The sequence below is a fragment of the Eleutherodactylus coqui genome, chromosome 2 (assembly GCF_035609145.1).
Source record: "Eleutherodactylus coqui strain aEleCoq1 chromosome 2, aEleCoq1.hap1, whole genome shotgun sequence".
NCBI classification, from domain to species: domain Eukaryota; kingdom Metazoa; phylum Chordata; class Amphibia; order Anura; family Eleutherodactylidae; genus Eleutherodactylus; species Eleutherodactylus coqui.
This window is the reverse complement of record NC_089838.1, coordinates 184,568,505-184,586,999: the sequence shown is the minus strand read 5'-3', so window position 1 is coordinate 184,586,999 and position 18,495 is coordinate 184,568,505. Positions and strand designations below refer to the sequence as shown.

Below are 18,495 nucleotides of genomic sequence, written 5' to 3'. Positions count from 1 at the left end.
TCTGCAATCTCATATACAGCTACATGAATGGACATGCTACTGGACCTGCATAAACTTTGAAGGTGTCAAAGCCTTCACTTCACATCAAAAGCCATTTCAATCTGCTGACTGGTGGTGGTTCCAGTAGTCATACCTACAACAATGACACACTGATAGCCACTCCTAAGGTCAAGCATCAATCTACATATAGCTGAAATCCACTTTCATGCAATTTGATGTAAATAAATGGCAGATGTGCATGGGGATAGCATTGAACAGCCTTGGGAGCTGAGTCCGCTCCATATGTGGCAGTTGTTGACTGTATTTGACAGCTGACACCTGGCTGCATTGTACACAATGGAGATAACTCTAGTCACTGCTGTAAATCATTTAGATGCATCGGTGATTTAAATGGCCCAACAGAGAGAGAGAGGGATCACTCTGTCTCCAGAATGGCCTTTCGCTACGAGATTGCAAGGTTGTGTTCGGGAGTTATGGCAGCTTGGGGCCTTGTGAAGGCCACCAGGGGTGCCATGTATTTTATCCTATTAAACCATGCCTATGTTAGGGCTTAACCATTTCCAATCCAATTTGTATCCTGGTTTTCTTAGGGGGCTTACTCTTTTCCGGTCATTATACAACGGCGCTATCTGCTGGCTAAAGCCAGTACTACATGAGGTGACATGCTGGATAGGCTCCGACAGCAGAGAGGCTGGCAATATACAGTAAGAGAACCCCGACAGACGTCTTCCAACATCAGAGCTGTACAGCCTTAAATCATAATGTCTTAGGACGTCAGACAGTGCGTTGGAAAGGGTTAATACAGTAGAATGCCTGCAGAAAAGCAATATACTGCAATTCTGAAGTACTGCAGTATATTGCATAAGTGATCAAACAAACACTAATTCAAGTACCCCACGGGTACAAAAAAAAGGTAAAGCTAAGTTAAAGGTGTTTTTTAACCTAATACAAAAAATTAAAAAATACTAAAAGTTTAAATGAAAAAGTGATCAAAAGTCATATGTATGCCAAGAGGTTAATAAACACTTAATCCTATCAATCGAAAAATAAAAAAGTTATGTGTTCAAAAGATGGCAACAAAAAGTACAGTTTGTTTTTTTTATAAAAGAGGTTTTACTTTTTTTAAAATTAGTAATACGTTTTTAACTCTTTAAAGAGCAAACTGTTAGTGCCAAAGGACCAAAAACCTTTTAGTGATTATACCCATGTGGTTGTTTTATGGTCCTATTTTTTTTCTGGTCGGCCAATATTATTTTTGCTGTGTTTGTTTTTCCCCGTGATATATAAGGCTATTTTTATAACCTTTCTTCGCTGAAATTATTTTCCATGTTTTTGTTTTATTAGTGCTAATTAGAGATGAGCGAACGCGTTCGTCCGAGCTTGATATTCGTGCGAATATTAGGGTGTTCGGGATGTTCGTTATTCGTAACGAACACCATGCGGTGTTCTGGTTACTTTCACTTCCTTCCCTGAGACGTTAGCGCGCTTTTCTGGCCAATTGAAAGACAGGGAAGGCATTACAACTTCCCCCTGCAACGTTTAAGCCCTATACCACCCCCCTGCTGTGAGTGGCTGGCGAGATCAGGTGTTCGCCTAATATAAAAGTCGGCCCCTCCCGCGGCTCGCCTCAGATGCGGTGTGAGTTAGATGAGGGACAGTGCTGTTTATACCGGAGCTGCTGTAGGGAAAGAATTGGTAGTTAGTGTAGGCTTCAAGACCCCCCAAAGGTCCTTATTAGGGCCACTGATAGCTGTGTGTTGGCTGCTGTTAGCAGTGGGATTTTTTTTTTTCTCAAAATCGGCTCTGCAGAGCGTTGCACCTGGCATTAGGGACAGAAGTGCTGCATAGGCAGGGAGAGTGTTAGGAGTGAGTGTAGCCTTCAAGAACCTCAACGGTCCTTTCTAGGGCCATATTTATCCGTGTGCAGTACTGTCCAGGCTGCTGTTGGCTGTGCTGCATTTTTTTTGGGCTTCTCAAAATCGCCTCTGCAGAGCATTCCACCCTCCATTGATACTGCAGGGAAAGAATTGTATAGGCAGGGCCACAACACAGTTATTATTCATAGAATATACGCAGTGCTGCCTGTTGGTGGGAAAAAAATGAAAACAAATCTATTTGTCCAGCCTCTGTCCGTCCTAACGCCTGTGGAGACGTGTGAGCTGCGTGAAAAACATTGCTAAATCATACGCACCCAGCTACGCTTTACTGCTGGCTTCGCCATTTGCTTTCCTTAATTGGGAAAAAAATACCTGCTCTGCCAGAGTTATAATAACTCTGCTACCCTCACGTTCTGTGACACATAAGCAGGGACACAGCACAGTTATTAAACTTCTCATGTTCATTGAATATACGCAGTGCTGCCTGTTGGTGGGAAAAAACTGAAAACAAATCTATTTGTCCAGCCTCTGTCCGTCCTTACGCCTGTGGAGACGTGTGAGCTGCGCGAAAAACATTGCTAAATCATACGCACCCAGCTACGCTTTACTGCTGGCTTCGCCATTTGCTTTCCTTAATTGGGAAAAAAAATACCTGCTCTGCCAGAGTTATAATAACTCTGCTACCCTCACGTTCTGTGACACATAAGCAGGGACACAGCACAGTTATTAAACTTCTCATGTTCATTGAATATACGCAGTGCTGCCTGTTGGTGGGAAAAAACTGAAAACAAATCTATTTGTCCAGCCTCTGTCCGTCCTTACGCCTGTGGAGACGTGTGAGCTGCGCGAAAAACATTGCTAAATCATACGCACCCAGCTACGCTTTACTGCTGGCTTCGCCATTTGCTTTCCTTAATTGGGAAAAAAAATACCTGCTCTGCCAGAGTTATAATAACTCTGCTACCCTCACGTTCTGTGACACATAAGCAGGGACACAGCACAGTTATTAAACTTCTCATGTTCATTGAATATACGCAGTGCTGCCTGTTGGTGGGAAAAAACTGAAAACAAATCTATTTGTCCAGCCTCTGTCCGTCCTTACGCCTGTGGAGACGTGTGAGCTGCGCGAAAAACATTGCTAAATCATACGCACCCAGCTACGCTTTACTGCTGGCTTCGCCATTTGCTTTCCTTAATTGGGAAAAAAAATACCTGCTCTGCCAGAGTTATAATAACTCTGCTACCCTCACGTTCTGTGACACATAAGCAGGGACACAGCACAGTTATTAAACTTAGATAATTCATTCACTAGAGGCAGTGGGGCCTTTCGTTTTCCAAAAAGGGCAAAAATTATATTTGGCCTGCAGTCTTGCGCCAATTTATTTCCTGCCTGTGAAATCAAATCACTGGTAATACAGCATGCTGAGGGGTAGGGGTAGGCCTAGAGGACGTGGACGCGGCCGAGGACGCGGAGGGCCAAGTCAGGGTGTGGGCACAGGCCAAGCTCCTGATCCAGGTGTGTCGCAGCCGACTGCTGCGCGATTAAGAGAGAGGCACGTTTCTGGCGTCCCCACATTCATCGCCCAATTAATGGGTCCACGCGGGAGACGGTTATTAGAAAATGAGCAGTGTGAGCAGGTCCTGTCCTGGATGGCAGAAAGTGCTTCGAGCAACCTATCGTCTACCCGCAGTTCTGCGCCGTCCACTGCTGCCAATCCGAATCCTCTGTCTGCTGCTCCTCCTTCCTCCCAGCCTCCTCACTCCACTACAATAACACCTGCTCAGGAGCGGGAGCACTCCCAGGAACTGTTCTCGGGCCCCTGCTTAGATTGGGCAGCAGCGGTTCCTCTCCCACCAGAGGAGTTTATCGTCACTGATGCCCAACCATTCGAAAGTTCCCGGGGTCCGGGGGAAGAGGCTGGGGACTTCCGCCAACTGTCTCAACAACTTTCTGTGGGTCAGGAGGACGATGACGATCAGACACAGTTGTCTTGCAGTGAGGTAGTAGTAAGGGCAGTAAGTCCCAGGGAGCAGCGCACAGAGGATTCGGAGGAAGAGCAGCAGGACGATGAGGTGACTGACCCCACCTGGTGTGCAACGCTTACTCAGGAGGACAGGTCTTCAGAGGGGGAGTCAAGGGCATCAGCAGGGCAGGTTGCAAGAGGCAGTGCGGTGTCCAGGGCCAGGGGTAGAGGCAGGGCCAGACCGAATAATCCACCAAGTGTTTCCCAAAGCGCCCCCTCGCGCCATGCCACCCTGCGGAGGCCGAGGTGCTCTAAGGTCTGGCAGTTTTTCACAGAGACGCCTGACGACCGACGAACAGTGGTGTGCAACCTTTGTCGCGCAAAGCTCAGCCGGGGAGCCAACACCAACAGCCTCACCACCACCACCATGCGCAGACATATGATGGCCAAGCACCCCGCAAGGTGGGACAAAGGCCGTTCACCGCCTCCGGTTTGCACCCCTGCCTCTCCCCCTGTGCCCCAACCTGCCACTGAGATGCAACCCCCCTCTCAGGACACAGGCACTACCGCCTCATGGCCTGCACCCACACCCTCATCTCCGCTGTCCTCGGCCCCATCCAGCAGTGTAGTTCAGCGCACCGTTCAGCCGTCGCTTGCGCAAGTGTTCGAGCGCAAGCGCAAGTACGCCGCCACGCACCCGCACGCTCAAACGTTAACCGTCCGCATCGCAAAATTCATCAGCCTTGAGATGCTGCCGTATAGGGTTGTGGAAACGGAGTCCTTCAAAAGTATCATGGAGGCGGCGGCCCCGCGCTACTCAGTTCCCAGTCGCCACTACTTTTCCCGATGTGCCGTCCCAGCCCTGCACGACCACGTCTCCCGCAACATTGTGCGCGCCCTCACCAACGCGGTTACTGCCACGGTCCACTTAACTACGGACACGTGGACAAGCACAGGCGGGCAGGGCCACTACATCTCCCTGACGGCACATTGGGTGAATTTAGTGGAGGCTGGGACAGAGTCAGAGCCTGGGACCGCTCACGTCCTACCCACCCCCAGAATTGCGGGCCCCAGCTCGGTGCTGGTATCTGCGGAGGTGTATGCTTCCTCCACTAAAGCACCCTCCTCCTCCTCCTCCTCTGTCTCACAATCAAGATGTGTTAGCAGCAGCATGTCGCCAGCAGTCGGTGTCGCGCGGTGTGGCAGCACAGCGGTGGGCAAGCGTCAGCAGGCCGTGCTGAAACTACTCAGCTTAGGCGATAAGAGGCACACGGCCCACGAACTGCTGCAGGGTCTGACACAGCAGACCGACCGCTGGCTTGCGCCGCTGAGCCTCCAACCGGGCATGGTCGTGTGTGACAACGGGCGTAACCTGGTGGCGGCTCTGCAGCTCGGCAGCCTCACGCACGTGCCATGCCTGGCCCACGTCTTTAATTTGGTGGTTCAGCGCTTTCTGAAAAGCTACCCACGCTTGTCAGACCTGCTCGTAAAGGCGCGCCGGCTCTGCGCACATTTCCGCAAGTCCCACACGGACGCTGCCACCCTGCGCACCCTGCAACATCACTTTAAGCTGCCAGTGCACCGACTGCTGTGCGACGTGCCCACACGGTGGAACTCTACGCTCCACATGTTGGCCAGGCTCTATGAACAGCGTAGAGCTATAGTCGAATACCAACTCCAACATGGGCGGCGCAGTGGGAGTCAGCCTCCTCAATTCCTTTCAGAAGAGTGGGCCTGGTTGGCAGACATCTGCCATGTCCTTGGTAATTTTGAGGAGTCTACCCAGGTGGTGAGCGGCGATGCTACAATCATTAGCGTCACCATTCCTCTGCTATGCATCTTGAGAAATTCCCTGCAAACCATAAAGGCAGCTGCTTTGCGCTCGGAAACGGGGGCGGGGGAAGACAGTATGCCGCTGGATAGTCAGGGCACCCTCCTGTCTATTTCTCAGCGCGTACAGGAGGAGGAGGAGGAGCATGAGGAGGATGAGGAGGAGGGGGAAGAGACAGCTTGGGCCGCTGCTGACGGTACACCGGCTGATTGCCTGTCATCCTTTCAGCGTGTATGGCCTGAGGAGGAGGAGGAGGAGGAGGATCCTGAAAGTGATCTTCCTAGTGAAGACAGCCATGTGTTGCGTACAGGTACCCTGGCACACATGGCTGACTTCATGTTAGGATGCCTTTCTCGTGACCCTCGCGTTGCACGCATTCTGGCCACTACGGATTACTGGGTGTACACACTGCTCGATCCACGGTATAAGGAGAACCTGCCCACTCTGATTCCCGAAGAGGAAAGGGGTTCGAGAGTGTTGCTATACCACAGGACCCTTGCGGACAAGCTGATGGTAAAATTCCCAGCCGACAGCGCTAGTGGCAGAAGGCGCAGTTCCGAGGGCCATGTTGCAGGGGATGTGCGTAGATCGAGCAGCATGTACATCCCAGGCAGTGCAACAGTCTTTAAGGGCCTGGCCAGCTTTATGGCTCCCCACCAAGACTGTGTCACCGCTCCCCAGTCACGGCTGAGTCGGCGGGAGCACTGCAAAAGGATGGTGAGGGAGTACGTAGCGGATCGCACGACCATCCTTGGTGACGCCTCTGCCCCCTACAACTACTGGGTGTCGAAGCTGGACACGTGGCCTGAACTAGCCCTGTATGCCCTTGAGGTGCTTGCTTGTCCTGCGGCTAGCGTCTTGTCGGAAAGGGTGTTTAGAGCGGCTGGGGGAATCATCACAGATAAGCGTAGCCGCTTGTCAACCGACAGTGCCGACAGGCTAACACTCATCAAGATGAACAAAGGCTGGATTTCCCCAGACTTCTGTTCTCCACCAGCGGACAGCAGCGATACGTAAGCAATACGTAGGCTGCACCCGCGGATGGAAGCTACGTTCTCTCTCACCATCCAAAACGGGGACATTTCTGCTTCATCAATCTGTGTCTAATATTCCTCCTCCTCCTCCTCCTGCTCCTCCTCCTGAAACCTCACGTAATCACGCTGAACGGGCAATTTTTCTTAGGGCCACAAGGCTCACTCAAATAATTTTTCAGAACAATTTTTATAAGTTTCAATTAGCTTAAAAGCGTTGGAACTTTAACTTGAACCAATTTTTCGTTACACTGGGCTGCCTCCAGGCCTAGTTACCACTTAAGCCACATTAACCAAAGCGATTCACCTGCCATCTTGGTTGGGCATGGCCAATTTTTACTGAGGTACATTAGTACTGTTGGTACACCAATTTTTTGGGGCCCTCACCTACAGTGTAATCATAGTAATTTCTATGTTCTTCGCCTGCACTCATGGTACAGAAAGGTGTGTGGGGTTGGCCTACACTTTAGCTACATAAATGTCACTTGTGCCTTGGCTATACTAAGGCTACTGAAATGGAACTAAGACTGCGCTCCCGCTATACTGCTGCTTCAGAATTGTTACTGGGGCCTGTCTTGAGTGCTACTATTGCTTACATGGAACGAAGACTGCGCTCCCGCTATACTGCTGCTTCAGAATTGTTACTGGGGCCTGTCTTGAGTGCTACTATTGCTTACATGGAACGAAGACTGCGCTCCCGCTATACTGCTGCTTCAGAATTGTTACTGGGGCCTGTCTTGAGTGCTACTATTGCTTACATGGAACGAAGACTGCGCTCCCGCTATACTGCTGCTTCAGAATTGTTACTGGGGCCTGTCTTGAGTGCTACTATTGCTTACATGGAACGGACACGTGGAGAGGACACGTAGTGCCTCAAAAACATCCCCCTCCTCCTCCAACAGGGAAAACATTGTTGGCAAATGCCTTTGCATTGGTTCGTCTGGTGGCAGTCCAAGAATTTCACCTTTACCAACACTACAAGAGAGCCCCCCCACCATCCCCCCGCCACGGCCCACTTAATCCTGGCCACATTCCGAAAACCAACAAAATACAACCGTGGTACTAGGTCCGCAGTCACCACCACATTACCACCAACGCGGTTACTGTTAAGGTGCATATAACCACGGACACGTGGAGAGGACACGTAGTGCCTCAAAAACATCCCCCTCCTCCTCCAACAGGGAAAACATTGTTGGCAAATGCCTTTGCATTGGTTCGTCTGGTGGCAGTCCAAGAATTTCACCTTTACCGACACTACAAGAGAGCCCCCCCACCATCCCCCCGCCACGGCCCACTTAATCCTGGCCACATTCCGAAAACCAACAAAATACAACCGTGGTACTAGGTCCGCAGTCACCACCACATTACCACCAACGCGGTTACTGTTAAGGTGCATATAACCAGTCTGACTGGGGCATGCAGACACCTTGACAGAATGAATAGTGTGTGGCACATAGGTTCCCCATTGCTATGCCCACGTGTGCAGCTCCTGATGGCGGTGGCACAGGATTGTATTTCTCATTGCTTCTGTACAGCATTGTGGGCTATCGCCCCGCCCCTATTAAAGAGGGTCGCTACCTAGCCGTGCCAACCCTGTGCAGTGTGTGCCTGCGGTCCCTCGTCGTGGCAGACGCACTTCTAAATAGACATGAGGGTGGTGTGGCATGAGGGCAGCTGAAGGCTGCGCAGGGACAGTTTGGTGTGCGCTGTGGGGGGGAGGGGGTGCGGTTGGGCAGCATGTAACTCAGGAGAAGTGGCAGTGGAGTGTCATGCAGGCAGTGATTGTGCTTTGTTGGAGGTAGTGTGGTGCTTAGCAAAGGTATGCCATGCTAATGAGCGCTTTTCAGAAGTAAAAGTTGTTGGGAGGGGGGGGGGCCCACTCTTGCCGCTATTGTGGCTTAAAGGGGTTGTCCCGCGCCGAAACGGGTTTTTTTTTTTTTTCAACCCCCCCCCCCGTTCGGCGCGAGACAACCCCGATGCAGGGAGGTAAAGAAAGCTCACCGGAGCGCTTACCTGAATCCCCGCGCTCCGGTGACTTCTCTACTCACCGCTGAAGATGGCCTCTTCCTCCGTGGACCGCAGCTCTTCTGTGCGGTCCACTGCCGATTCCAGCCTCCTGATTGGCTGGAATCGGCACGTGACGGGGCGGAGCTACACGGAGCTACACGGAGCCCCATAGAAGACTGCAGAAGACCCGGACTGCGCAAGCGCGGCTAATTTGGCCATCGGAGGGCGAAAATTAGTCGGCACCATGGAGACGAGGACGCCAGCAACGGAACAGGTAAGTATAAAACTTTTTATAACTTCTGCATGGCTCATAATTAATGCACAATGTACATTACAAAGTGCATTATTATGGCCATGCAGAAGTGTACAGACCCACTTGCTGCCTCGGGACAACCCCTTTAATAGTGGGACCTGTGAACTTAGGATGCAGCCCAACATGTAGCCCCTCGCCTGCCCTATCCGTCACTGTGTCATTCCCATTACTTTCCTGAATTGCCCAGATTTTCACACATGAAAACCTTAGCGAGCATCGGCGAAATACAAAAATGTTCTGGTCGCCCATTGACTTCAATGGGGTTCATTGTTCGAAACGAACCCTCGAGCATCACGGGAAGTTCGTTACGAATAACGAACACCCGAACATTTTGGTGTTCGCTCATCTCTAGTGCTAATGTGTACAAAAAGTTTTAAAAAAAAAAGTTTTTAATTTATAGTTCTTTATTTTTTGAATTATTGAATATAAGTTGAAAAAAATTACAGGAATGGGTTTGCCATTTTGTTTCGGATGTTTTGACATATGATTTGTATAGTCTTGTATAGATTACAGGGTGGATATGGCGACAGTTAAGGTTGGCGTGGAGGGTGGGTTGTTTTCTTTTTTATATATATTATTATTTTATTCTGTAATTTTTTGAAACTTATTTTCGTTCCAATTTTTTTTCAAATCTATGTTCCCCCATGTCAACATATAAGACTTCTGGGGAAAATTCATACATACTTTTTTTTGTTAATTTCATAGTTTTTCATTGTAACTGGGGAATCAATAGGATCCCCAGTTACAGGGCAAAACAATCCCCTATAGTGAGTAGTCATTATGAATGCTGCTCTAGGATCTGCTAAGAGCCTGCAGCCCTGACATGTCGGGGATAGTCGGCAATCACATGATCAACAGGTCCCATGCAGGAAGTGGCACTGCCACTGCATTCTCTATGCAGTGCTATGCAGCCTCAAAAAAGAAGGCAGAGGTTGTTAAAAACCATTTCTGTCTTCGCCTTTGGGTCCTCGGTTGTGTCTGTCAGCTGAAGACCCAAACTGCTCCCGCTAGATCGCTAGAGCAGGAGCTTTAGTCCCATGCCATATTTTTTCTATGGCACAGGATTAAAACCCAGGACCAAGCTCTATGTATTTACGGAGATTAAAATAAGTAAATTTGGCAACACCAAATAAAGATAACATGTTGTTTTTACTACACCATACATGCACAAAATACAAAAGAACCCTAATTAACTCCACTTTTTCAAAGTTTTGAAAATATATTACATAGTACATAATGTGTCACCATTTAAAAATACAACTCATTCTGCAAAAACTAGTCCTTATATAGACGAATCGATGGAAAAATAAAAAAAATGAATTTTTGAAAGTGGGCAGGGAAAAAAGAAAATGGAAAAAAAAAGAACACCCACTTTGTTTTTAAAAGGGTTAATTAGAAAAATGCGCCATAACATCATATTGTGATTATTCAGTTCTTTTACTAGGAGTACTATACCAATGCCGTCTCCTACATAGGGTTGGGCTAATATCTAATATTTCCTTGTTTCTTAATCATGTAATGGGAAATACTACAGTTGGAATCTGGTGATGGCTGCACACCAACCGCTGAAAATAGTGTTGAGCTATTTTTTTCAACTCATCATTAAACATATTACAGCAAAATATGGATTCATTGCGGGGAAGAACTTCATTACTTGGGATGTATTTTCTAGTCTGGAGTTTCCCATTTCTGGGACCTCTGGCAGCATCAAATATGTAGATGACTGACCATATGGCAGTCTTGTAGAATGTCTGCCATTTGTCTTTGTGTGTCTTACAAATACTAAGGATTCTTTTCAACACTGAATATTCTGGATTTTGGTTAATGAGGCAACACCATGCATATATTGTACATATTTATGACACTACAGTGCATACTGTTATTTCATTGCTACATAAAATAAGTGTGTAACATTTTAATAGAAACATTTTTTAAAAATAGTTGCTTTCTTAAAGTATCACAGGTAACCTTTATATCTCCAGGGTCTTTATATTGCTAAAGCCTCTGCTGCAAAAAGGTTAATTATGTGCCCACAGCTCTTCTCCCATTGGGATCACTTAAAAATCCAGTTTCTTCAACGGTTCCAATAGCCCCTGCTGTTGACCATTACACCTCATTGGTCCCATAACAGCACATCCGGATAGAGAAGAGATGCACATAACTCAACACATGTTATTCCTGATCTCACAACAGTAATGCTTTCATTGGAATTCCCAAACCTTTTAATTAAGAGCAAAAACTCCAGATGTCAAGATAATAGACCTGGTTTGTACCAAGTAATCTGACATCACTAATATTTTTCTTTCTTTTTCTTTATACCTTTCCATCTCCTTACTCACATTTTTGGCCCAAAATATCCATGTTATTTCCAATGACTTCATCACCGGAGACTGGGAGTGACTGGTATGTTGGCAAAATAATTGTAAGAGGAAGAGAACACAATGAAAGCTAAAACCTTGTTCCTTCAAAGCCAGCCATACCAAACCTTACAACTATCCTATTATTGTCGTGAATAAGGGCAAATAGTAAAATAAAGGCAAAATGGCTTTAATAGAAATCATTTTGAAAGTAATGTCATGAATGTTAGCAATTCTGAAAAAAGCTCAGAGGTTCAGAATAAAATTAAAATAAATCTAAAATGATTGTTCAGGCAGGAGTCATGAACATTGTTCCGCAGGTAACTATATCCATTGGAACCAATTAAATCAATTGCTTACATTTTCTAAGCAATTATAGAAATATCACAGCATTTTATTTCTTGATACAGGTAGCCTGAGTCGTTTTAATTGCATCATGGTGCAAAGCCATTTTTCTAGCTTGGACACCAGTACTATGATCTTCCTGTATCCTTCTGCAACTGCATGGGACTGAAGGGGGAGCATAAGACTTACCTGTTCATATGCTAGCAATTTCTATAAATCGGAGCTATAACACTGTTTTATGCACCAAGCATAGTTAGGCAGGATCCTGAGTAATGCATGAGCACTAATACTTTGTTCCACTCAGTAAATTAATGTGTAACTGTACTTTCAAAAGACTTTTGGCATGTCAAAGGGACATCAAATGTTTAGATTGATGAGGGCCTGCACTGATTGCTAGAATGAAGCAGAACCAGCATAAATCTGAGTGCTGTCTCTTCTCACTAGCTGAAGACGGGCTCAACAGGAAGTTTATGGGCCCGCCTTCGGCTAGTAAGCAGACAGTGTGTGGTTGAGTGCCTCTGTTGCTTCGTTCTAGTGATCAGTCAAGTCTAAGCACCTGGATCTCCACCGATGCAAACGTTTGACATGTTCTTATGACATGTGAAAAGTTTTTTGTAGTTACAGTTACATTCTAATTCAAGATTCACCCTATTTACATGCATCATCACAATGCATCTTGCTTCTTGAGTTTGTGTGCCTTGTCCGGTGACCTCAGTCCATGTAAATTCTGACCAAGATTGACACCCTGTGTATCCTGAAATTGCTGATCTTACAACTGACCTGAGTCTTTTTCTCCACCTGCTGCCTTGATACTAAAATTATTAGTTGTCTTGAACATATTTTTGGTGCTAATGACAGCACTCTACTAATAGCACATATTATTCTTCAGACTCTACCATAACCATGGAGTATAGCCATGTGTTCTTGTGTAAGAACCAATCAAATATATGTGACCCCAAAAGATCTATCCAAATATCACCTAGTTGTAATTGAAGAACATTGGAGATACATATAAGGTTAACAGCATATTAATTGGACTTTATGTGAATATTTAAACATGCAAAGTAACATAATGACAAGAACATACCTGACACAAAAGTATAAGACAACTGGACCAGACTTTTTGGGAAAGTCATGTTCAAGTACTCTTCGATCCAACTGTAACCAGTTCAGATGTCCCCTATAAAAAACAATTTCAGATTATTTTGTGTTGATACATTAGACTGAAGGAAATACATAAATTACAAAATGCATGCAAGTATATTCGAGACAAGAAGAAATTTAAAGAGGCTCCTAAGTGTCTATTAAAATGAACAACGCCTAAGACTATTATAGAGACTCTGTAGATGGTGACATGTAGATTCTAATAACCAAATACAACATCCACACATATTTGAATATGAAGAGTCAGATGTACGTGGTTCTTCAAAGGTGAAGTATGTTGATTGTTGAACAACCATTGAACAAATGATCATCTGTTGAATAACTGTTTCGCAATTTTAGTGGATTTTGGCCATTGCAGTCATTCAAACTGGTCATATATTTTCAATGACACTGGATGAAGGACAATCTTTCTAGGAATAATTTAAAGGACAAATTCATAAAAAAAGGTCTTATGCCTGCCTATTGGATGGTAATTTCAAACATGGCTGACTGCTCCAGTGATAATCTAAGTCTGCTACTACCGTAGTCTGCTAAATAATTGTTCATTTCTGAATTCCATCTGGTAAATGATTATTTTGGTTGAAACTGTTCATTTCCATCAACTTTAGTCTAATGAGTATGGGGACCTTAGTAGAAGTGTCATGAGAGCCAGGCAGTCGTGTAGCCTCAGCGTTACATTTGTGCAGAGCACAACTACAATGCCCTTCATGAATGTCAAGCAGACATCAAACCAAAATGTGATAATGTCCATAATACACCAACATCTACATATATAACAACATTAAAACAAGGGATACACCAAAAGACAGGAACAGGAATGCTATCTCTAACCAACATTGGCAGGGTGATTGTCCTGATAAGGATGGCCCCACATCTCCAAACTAGGGAACCTAGACTGTCCCTAGATAGAAGATAGGGAAAGACCTAATGCTAAAAGGGCTAGGAAAAGGCTCATAACAGATAGGAGTCTACAGCTACACCAGTCACAGCAAACAGGACATAGTTCAGGCGTCCGCACACCAAAGGATGGAGGGGATTCAGGCATCCACCAATGGTGATTCATACAGAACATATGCCTCAGACATCTGACCAGGGCTGTATTTACCACTAAGTACCTGAATGCATGTGCCTAGGGTGGCCTTTTGCTAGGGTGGGGCACTTAAGTGAGAGAAAACCCTTTTCTCTGTGCCCAAAGTTCAGTTGCACTCCAATTAAATAACGTTTAGCAAGGTGCAGAGAACACTACATAGCTACTCCAATAATTATGCCCACCCGTGAGCCTTGGCTGCTACTTTTTTCTACCTTCCCTTATATCTTCTATGTGCAAGGAAGACGGCAGTGACTTGGGGCACTTAACGGGAGTCTGTCAGCTTGATTATGCTATCCAAACTGCAGCCAGAATGTTATAGAGTAGGAGGAGCTGAGCAGATTGATATATAGTTTTATGGGAAAACTTTCATTATAACTCGTTCAATTACATCTCTGCTCATTCTGAGCAAGTCCAATAGATGGCCATCTTAGTGATTGACAGCGCTTTTGCTCTAATTTGGAAAAACAGAATGGTGATGAAAAATTGACAAATGGGTTGAAATTGAACGTCCTGAGTTTCAATACATTTCTAAGGGCAGGAAAACTTACGTGTTTCCTCTCCGTTTAGCTGCTCTCACCACAGAACAACTAGGCTGAAAGCAAAAACGCTAGTGTGAAATGGCCCTATAAAGTATGTTGTGTGTGTATGTGTGGATAAAAGTGTTTGCGTGTGTGAGAATATATTCTGATGTTTGGCGCATACTTAATAAGTCTATCAATTCGAGGTTTTTTACAGAAACATGTGCCCATCAAGATTTTTGCAAGTTGGTCAGCGCTCACTCACCGCTATTTACATAGAGCAATCGCCAATACTGTATGAGCCCAAACAATCATCAGTGCGATCATTTGGGCGCATGCAGTTTCCTTGCTGTTGACAGCACATCGCTGTTTACACGGGGAGATGTGCTGCTGACAACAAATGATTTTTGATGTTGCATTGTAATGACATGAGAAAGTATATGATAGCAGACAATTTATATGCCATATTAGACACACGATACCTAGTTATTACTTTCCAGCAAAGGCTTAAGTGAATAACAAAATAGATTGTTCCTTTAATTCTTTCTTTTACACAGACCTGCGCCAGTACATAATGCTGAAACATAACCATCATGCATGGCTAAATTAATAAGCGCTGAACTCCAGATACTCAGATTTCTGTAAATTAGCTTAAATTGGAGACAAAACAAGATTTAGCTGATTAGTACTGTAATGGTTGAACATGTAATATGGTCTTTATGTAGTGAATCTATAAATTTGCCATTGACTGGAATCTCTCAGTGCCTGGACTCAGCGGCCTGACCTCATGTCTCTGACTTTTGTCTTTCAGAGCAGTTCATTTCACATTTAAAGGGAATCAGAATTTATGACCATTGTCACTATTGTCAATGCCACATGTATGGCTTCCATTGATATATAAGGGGATGACAAATGAACAGGCAGTGAAATCATCAGTGTTCATGGCTCTGGGGCAACTCTCTGTAATTTTACACCATCATCATTTTTACCATTCTTATTTTAACTCTTTATATTCTACTCATCGCGGAAGTGAAAGATACGGTGAAAGACAAATGCGTGGGGAACGTTGATCCATAAAGTGACCGATGATCGGTTGTGACTGAACGGATAATCATCATCATTCTACTCATTGCTCTAAAAGGGCATTCCAGCATGGTAAACGGTCACAATCATGTCGCAGTGTGACAGCCGTGCTGTCCGTGTCTCACTGTACACAAACACAATTCCTGAAAGAGCAAAGTGCTGGTGGTATGCAGAACGTCAGTAACCATCACACATATCAGGGCAACTAGTAGTCTAAGGCTGGGTTCACACGGGGTGGATTTGCCGTGGAAATTCCGTGCGGAATTTTGCCACGGCAAATCCGCATGCGGTCGCTAATCCCAGGATTAGCCAGCCATGTGGACGAGATTTCTCAGAAATCTCGTCCACACGGGATGGCAAATCCGCTGCGGCTAAGCCGGCAGAAGCCGCTACTGCGGCACGGATTTGCCGGCCGCAGCATGTTTATTTTTTTTTACGCTGCAGCCGCGCTCTCCTCTATAGGAGTGCCGGCTACAGCGGAAGAGCGAGCGGCCGGGCCGCTTCAAAGCCACCGCGAGTTTTGCAGCAGCGGTTCTCCCGGTGGAAATCTCACGGTTTTTCGCTGCGGCCAAACCGCGAGATTTCCACCGAGAATCCACCCTGTGAGAACCCAGCCTAATTTCACCAGATCGCAAAGATTTTCTCGCGAGGCTCCCGCCGGCCCCATTAAAAACAATGAGTGCTGCGATGCGAGATCATGCAGCCTGATAGAACATGCCACGATTTGTTTGCCACATAGCATCACATCGCGGTGCCGTGTGGGAAAACATCGCTCATTCACACACGCTGTTTGCCGCAATGTAACCCAGTGTATTGTATTGCGGCATATAGCAGACATCTTGGACAGCACATGAGTGTATCACGAACACGCTATTATACGCAGTCTTCCTGGTTTAATTTTTTCAAAATTTCCTGATCTGTTGCTTAGCAACATTGCAAAAACACAATGCAATTGCGCATGTCCGGTGTTTTTGCACACACCCATAGAGAACAATAAGCCTCTATTGTGCATAATATGCGGTGAAATAGAACATGCTTTCTTTTTCACGTAATGAGCATACGCAAGTGTGTATGGAACAGCGAAAATCTATGTATTGCCATGATTCACGTGTATTATACACACGAACATCGCATGTAGTACGCAATTCAAATACGCTCGTGTGAATGAGCCCTTACATGTAACAACACTAAAAACAAGGAATCATTCTCTACAAAATGATACATGCGCCAACAGGGTTATCCAAAAAGAATAAAATATTGATGGTCAATTACAATGGGTATATGAATCTTTAGCCATGTGCAGTTAGAAATAGCATTTAAAATGACCAAATCACAAATTTACAATACAATATCACAAGAATTGGCCATTTCGGGAAAGAAGCAACTCTGCAGTGATAGGCAGGGCGGGACATAGGACCCCAATTTTTAAGATCGGCAGGGTCTCAGCAGTAAGATCTCCACCGATCAGCAAGTTATCCCCTATCCTGTGGATAGAGGGTAACATGATGTTGGTACAAGCCCTTTCAGTTTGCATGACTATGTTACAAATGTTCTATATGTGAGCCTCTTAACAAAGACAGTCTGCTTGTTCCCCTGTTACAGGTGTCTCCCAGAACTTTTCCCTTTGCATAAACGACCAGTGTTCTGAAATTTCTTGCCCGATAGATGTTCATGTGATGCCAATATCATGAAAAGCTGCAGTTGAAAAAACGGTCATCCCAACTTTATACTACTATGCATATACTGTCTCTACTAGAGATGAGTGAGCGTACTCGCTAAGGCAAACTACTCAAGCGAGTAGTGCCTTATTCGAGTACCTGCCCGCTCATCTCTAAAGATTCGGGTGCCGGCGCGGGTGAGCGGTGAGTTGCGGGAGTGAGCAGGGAGGAACGGAGGGGAGGAGAGAGTGAGATCTCCCCCCCCCCCCCCCCCGTTCCTCCCCGCCGGCACCCGAATCTTTAGAGACGAGCGGGCAGGTACTCGAATAAGGCACTACTCGCTCGAGTAGTTTACCTTAGCGAGTACGCTTGCTCATCTCTAGTCTCTACCCATTTAACAGTTTTGGTTTTAGATCTTTTGGAAAGTGTCTATTTTATAGTAACCTTGTATGTAAAGAATGGATTTTAAGAAAACTTTAAATTTAGCAAAAAATTAAAAAAATGTTAGAATATTTCTTAGAGGAACTTCTTGCTTCTTCAAGTAAATAGAAGTACATGACCTCTACTGCCGTTTCTGAATGAGGCTTAAGAGGCATCATAATATTCACTTTTTAGCCACATAGAAATAAGCTACATTCCCCACAGTTGTTTGTGTACACAGCCCTATTAAATCTCGTTATGTGTATAGAGGACACTGTCAAATGCAATTTGTACTTCAGGGAAGTGTTCAATGTTGTATGCCACTGTAGAGGGCATGTACGATATCATGTAATAGATTTCTCACCCACTAACCCATGCTTGAAATCAACGTATTGATTTGCCTCCTAGCATACAGTAGGCTTTAGAAGAAAGGGCACAATACCACAAGGCATAAAGATATGAATAATAATACACTGCATTTATATGGACATTCAAGTAGTGCCAAGAAAAAGTATTCAAACCTTGGACTTTTTCCAGCTTTATTGTGTTACAACAATGAATCATAGTTAATTTAATAAGGCTTCCAGACGCTGGTCAATAAAAATAAAGATCTATGGAGCAATCTGCCTTCATTAAAATTATTCCACATAACTATTCACCCCCTGTAGGTCACTATATGGCATTGGCAATCTTTGAGCCTGTTTGGATAGGTCTCTTGCATAGCTTTGCACATGTGGGCACTGTAGAGGTTCCTGGTTCCTCTTTACAAAACCAACTTAACTGTCCAAAAGCTAGACTATGCTCGTATGTAATCTGGGAAAATGCTGCAAAACATGA

General features: G+C 45.4%; 1 protein-coding gene across 4 annotated transcripts in view; it reads right to left on the bottom strand.

Annotated features, from left to right (window-relative positions):
* The window catches only part of FRMD4A (FERM domain containing 4A), a 386,584-nt gene that overhangs the window by 131,827 nt on the left and 236,262 nt on the right, over positions 1-18,495 (bottom strand). For all 4 annotated transcript variants that reach the window (XM_066592026.1, XM_066592028.1, XM_066592025.1 and 1 more), the window contains exon 4: positions 12,813-12,905. In XM_066592026.1, coding sequence (XP_066448123.1) covers positions 12,813-12,905 — 93 coding nt within the window. The remainder of the gene's footprint in view (positions 1-12,812; positions 12,906-18,495) is intronic.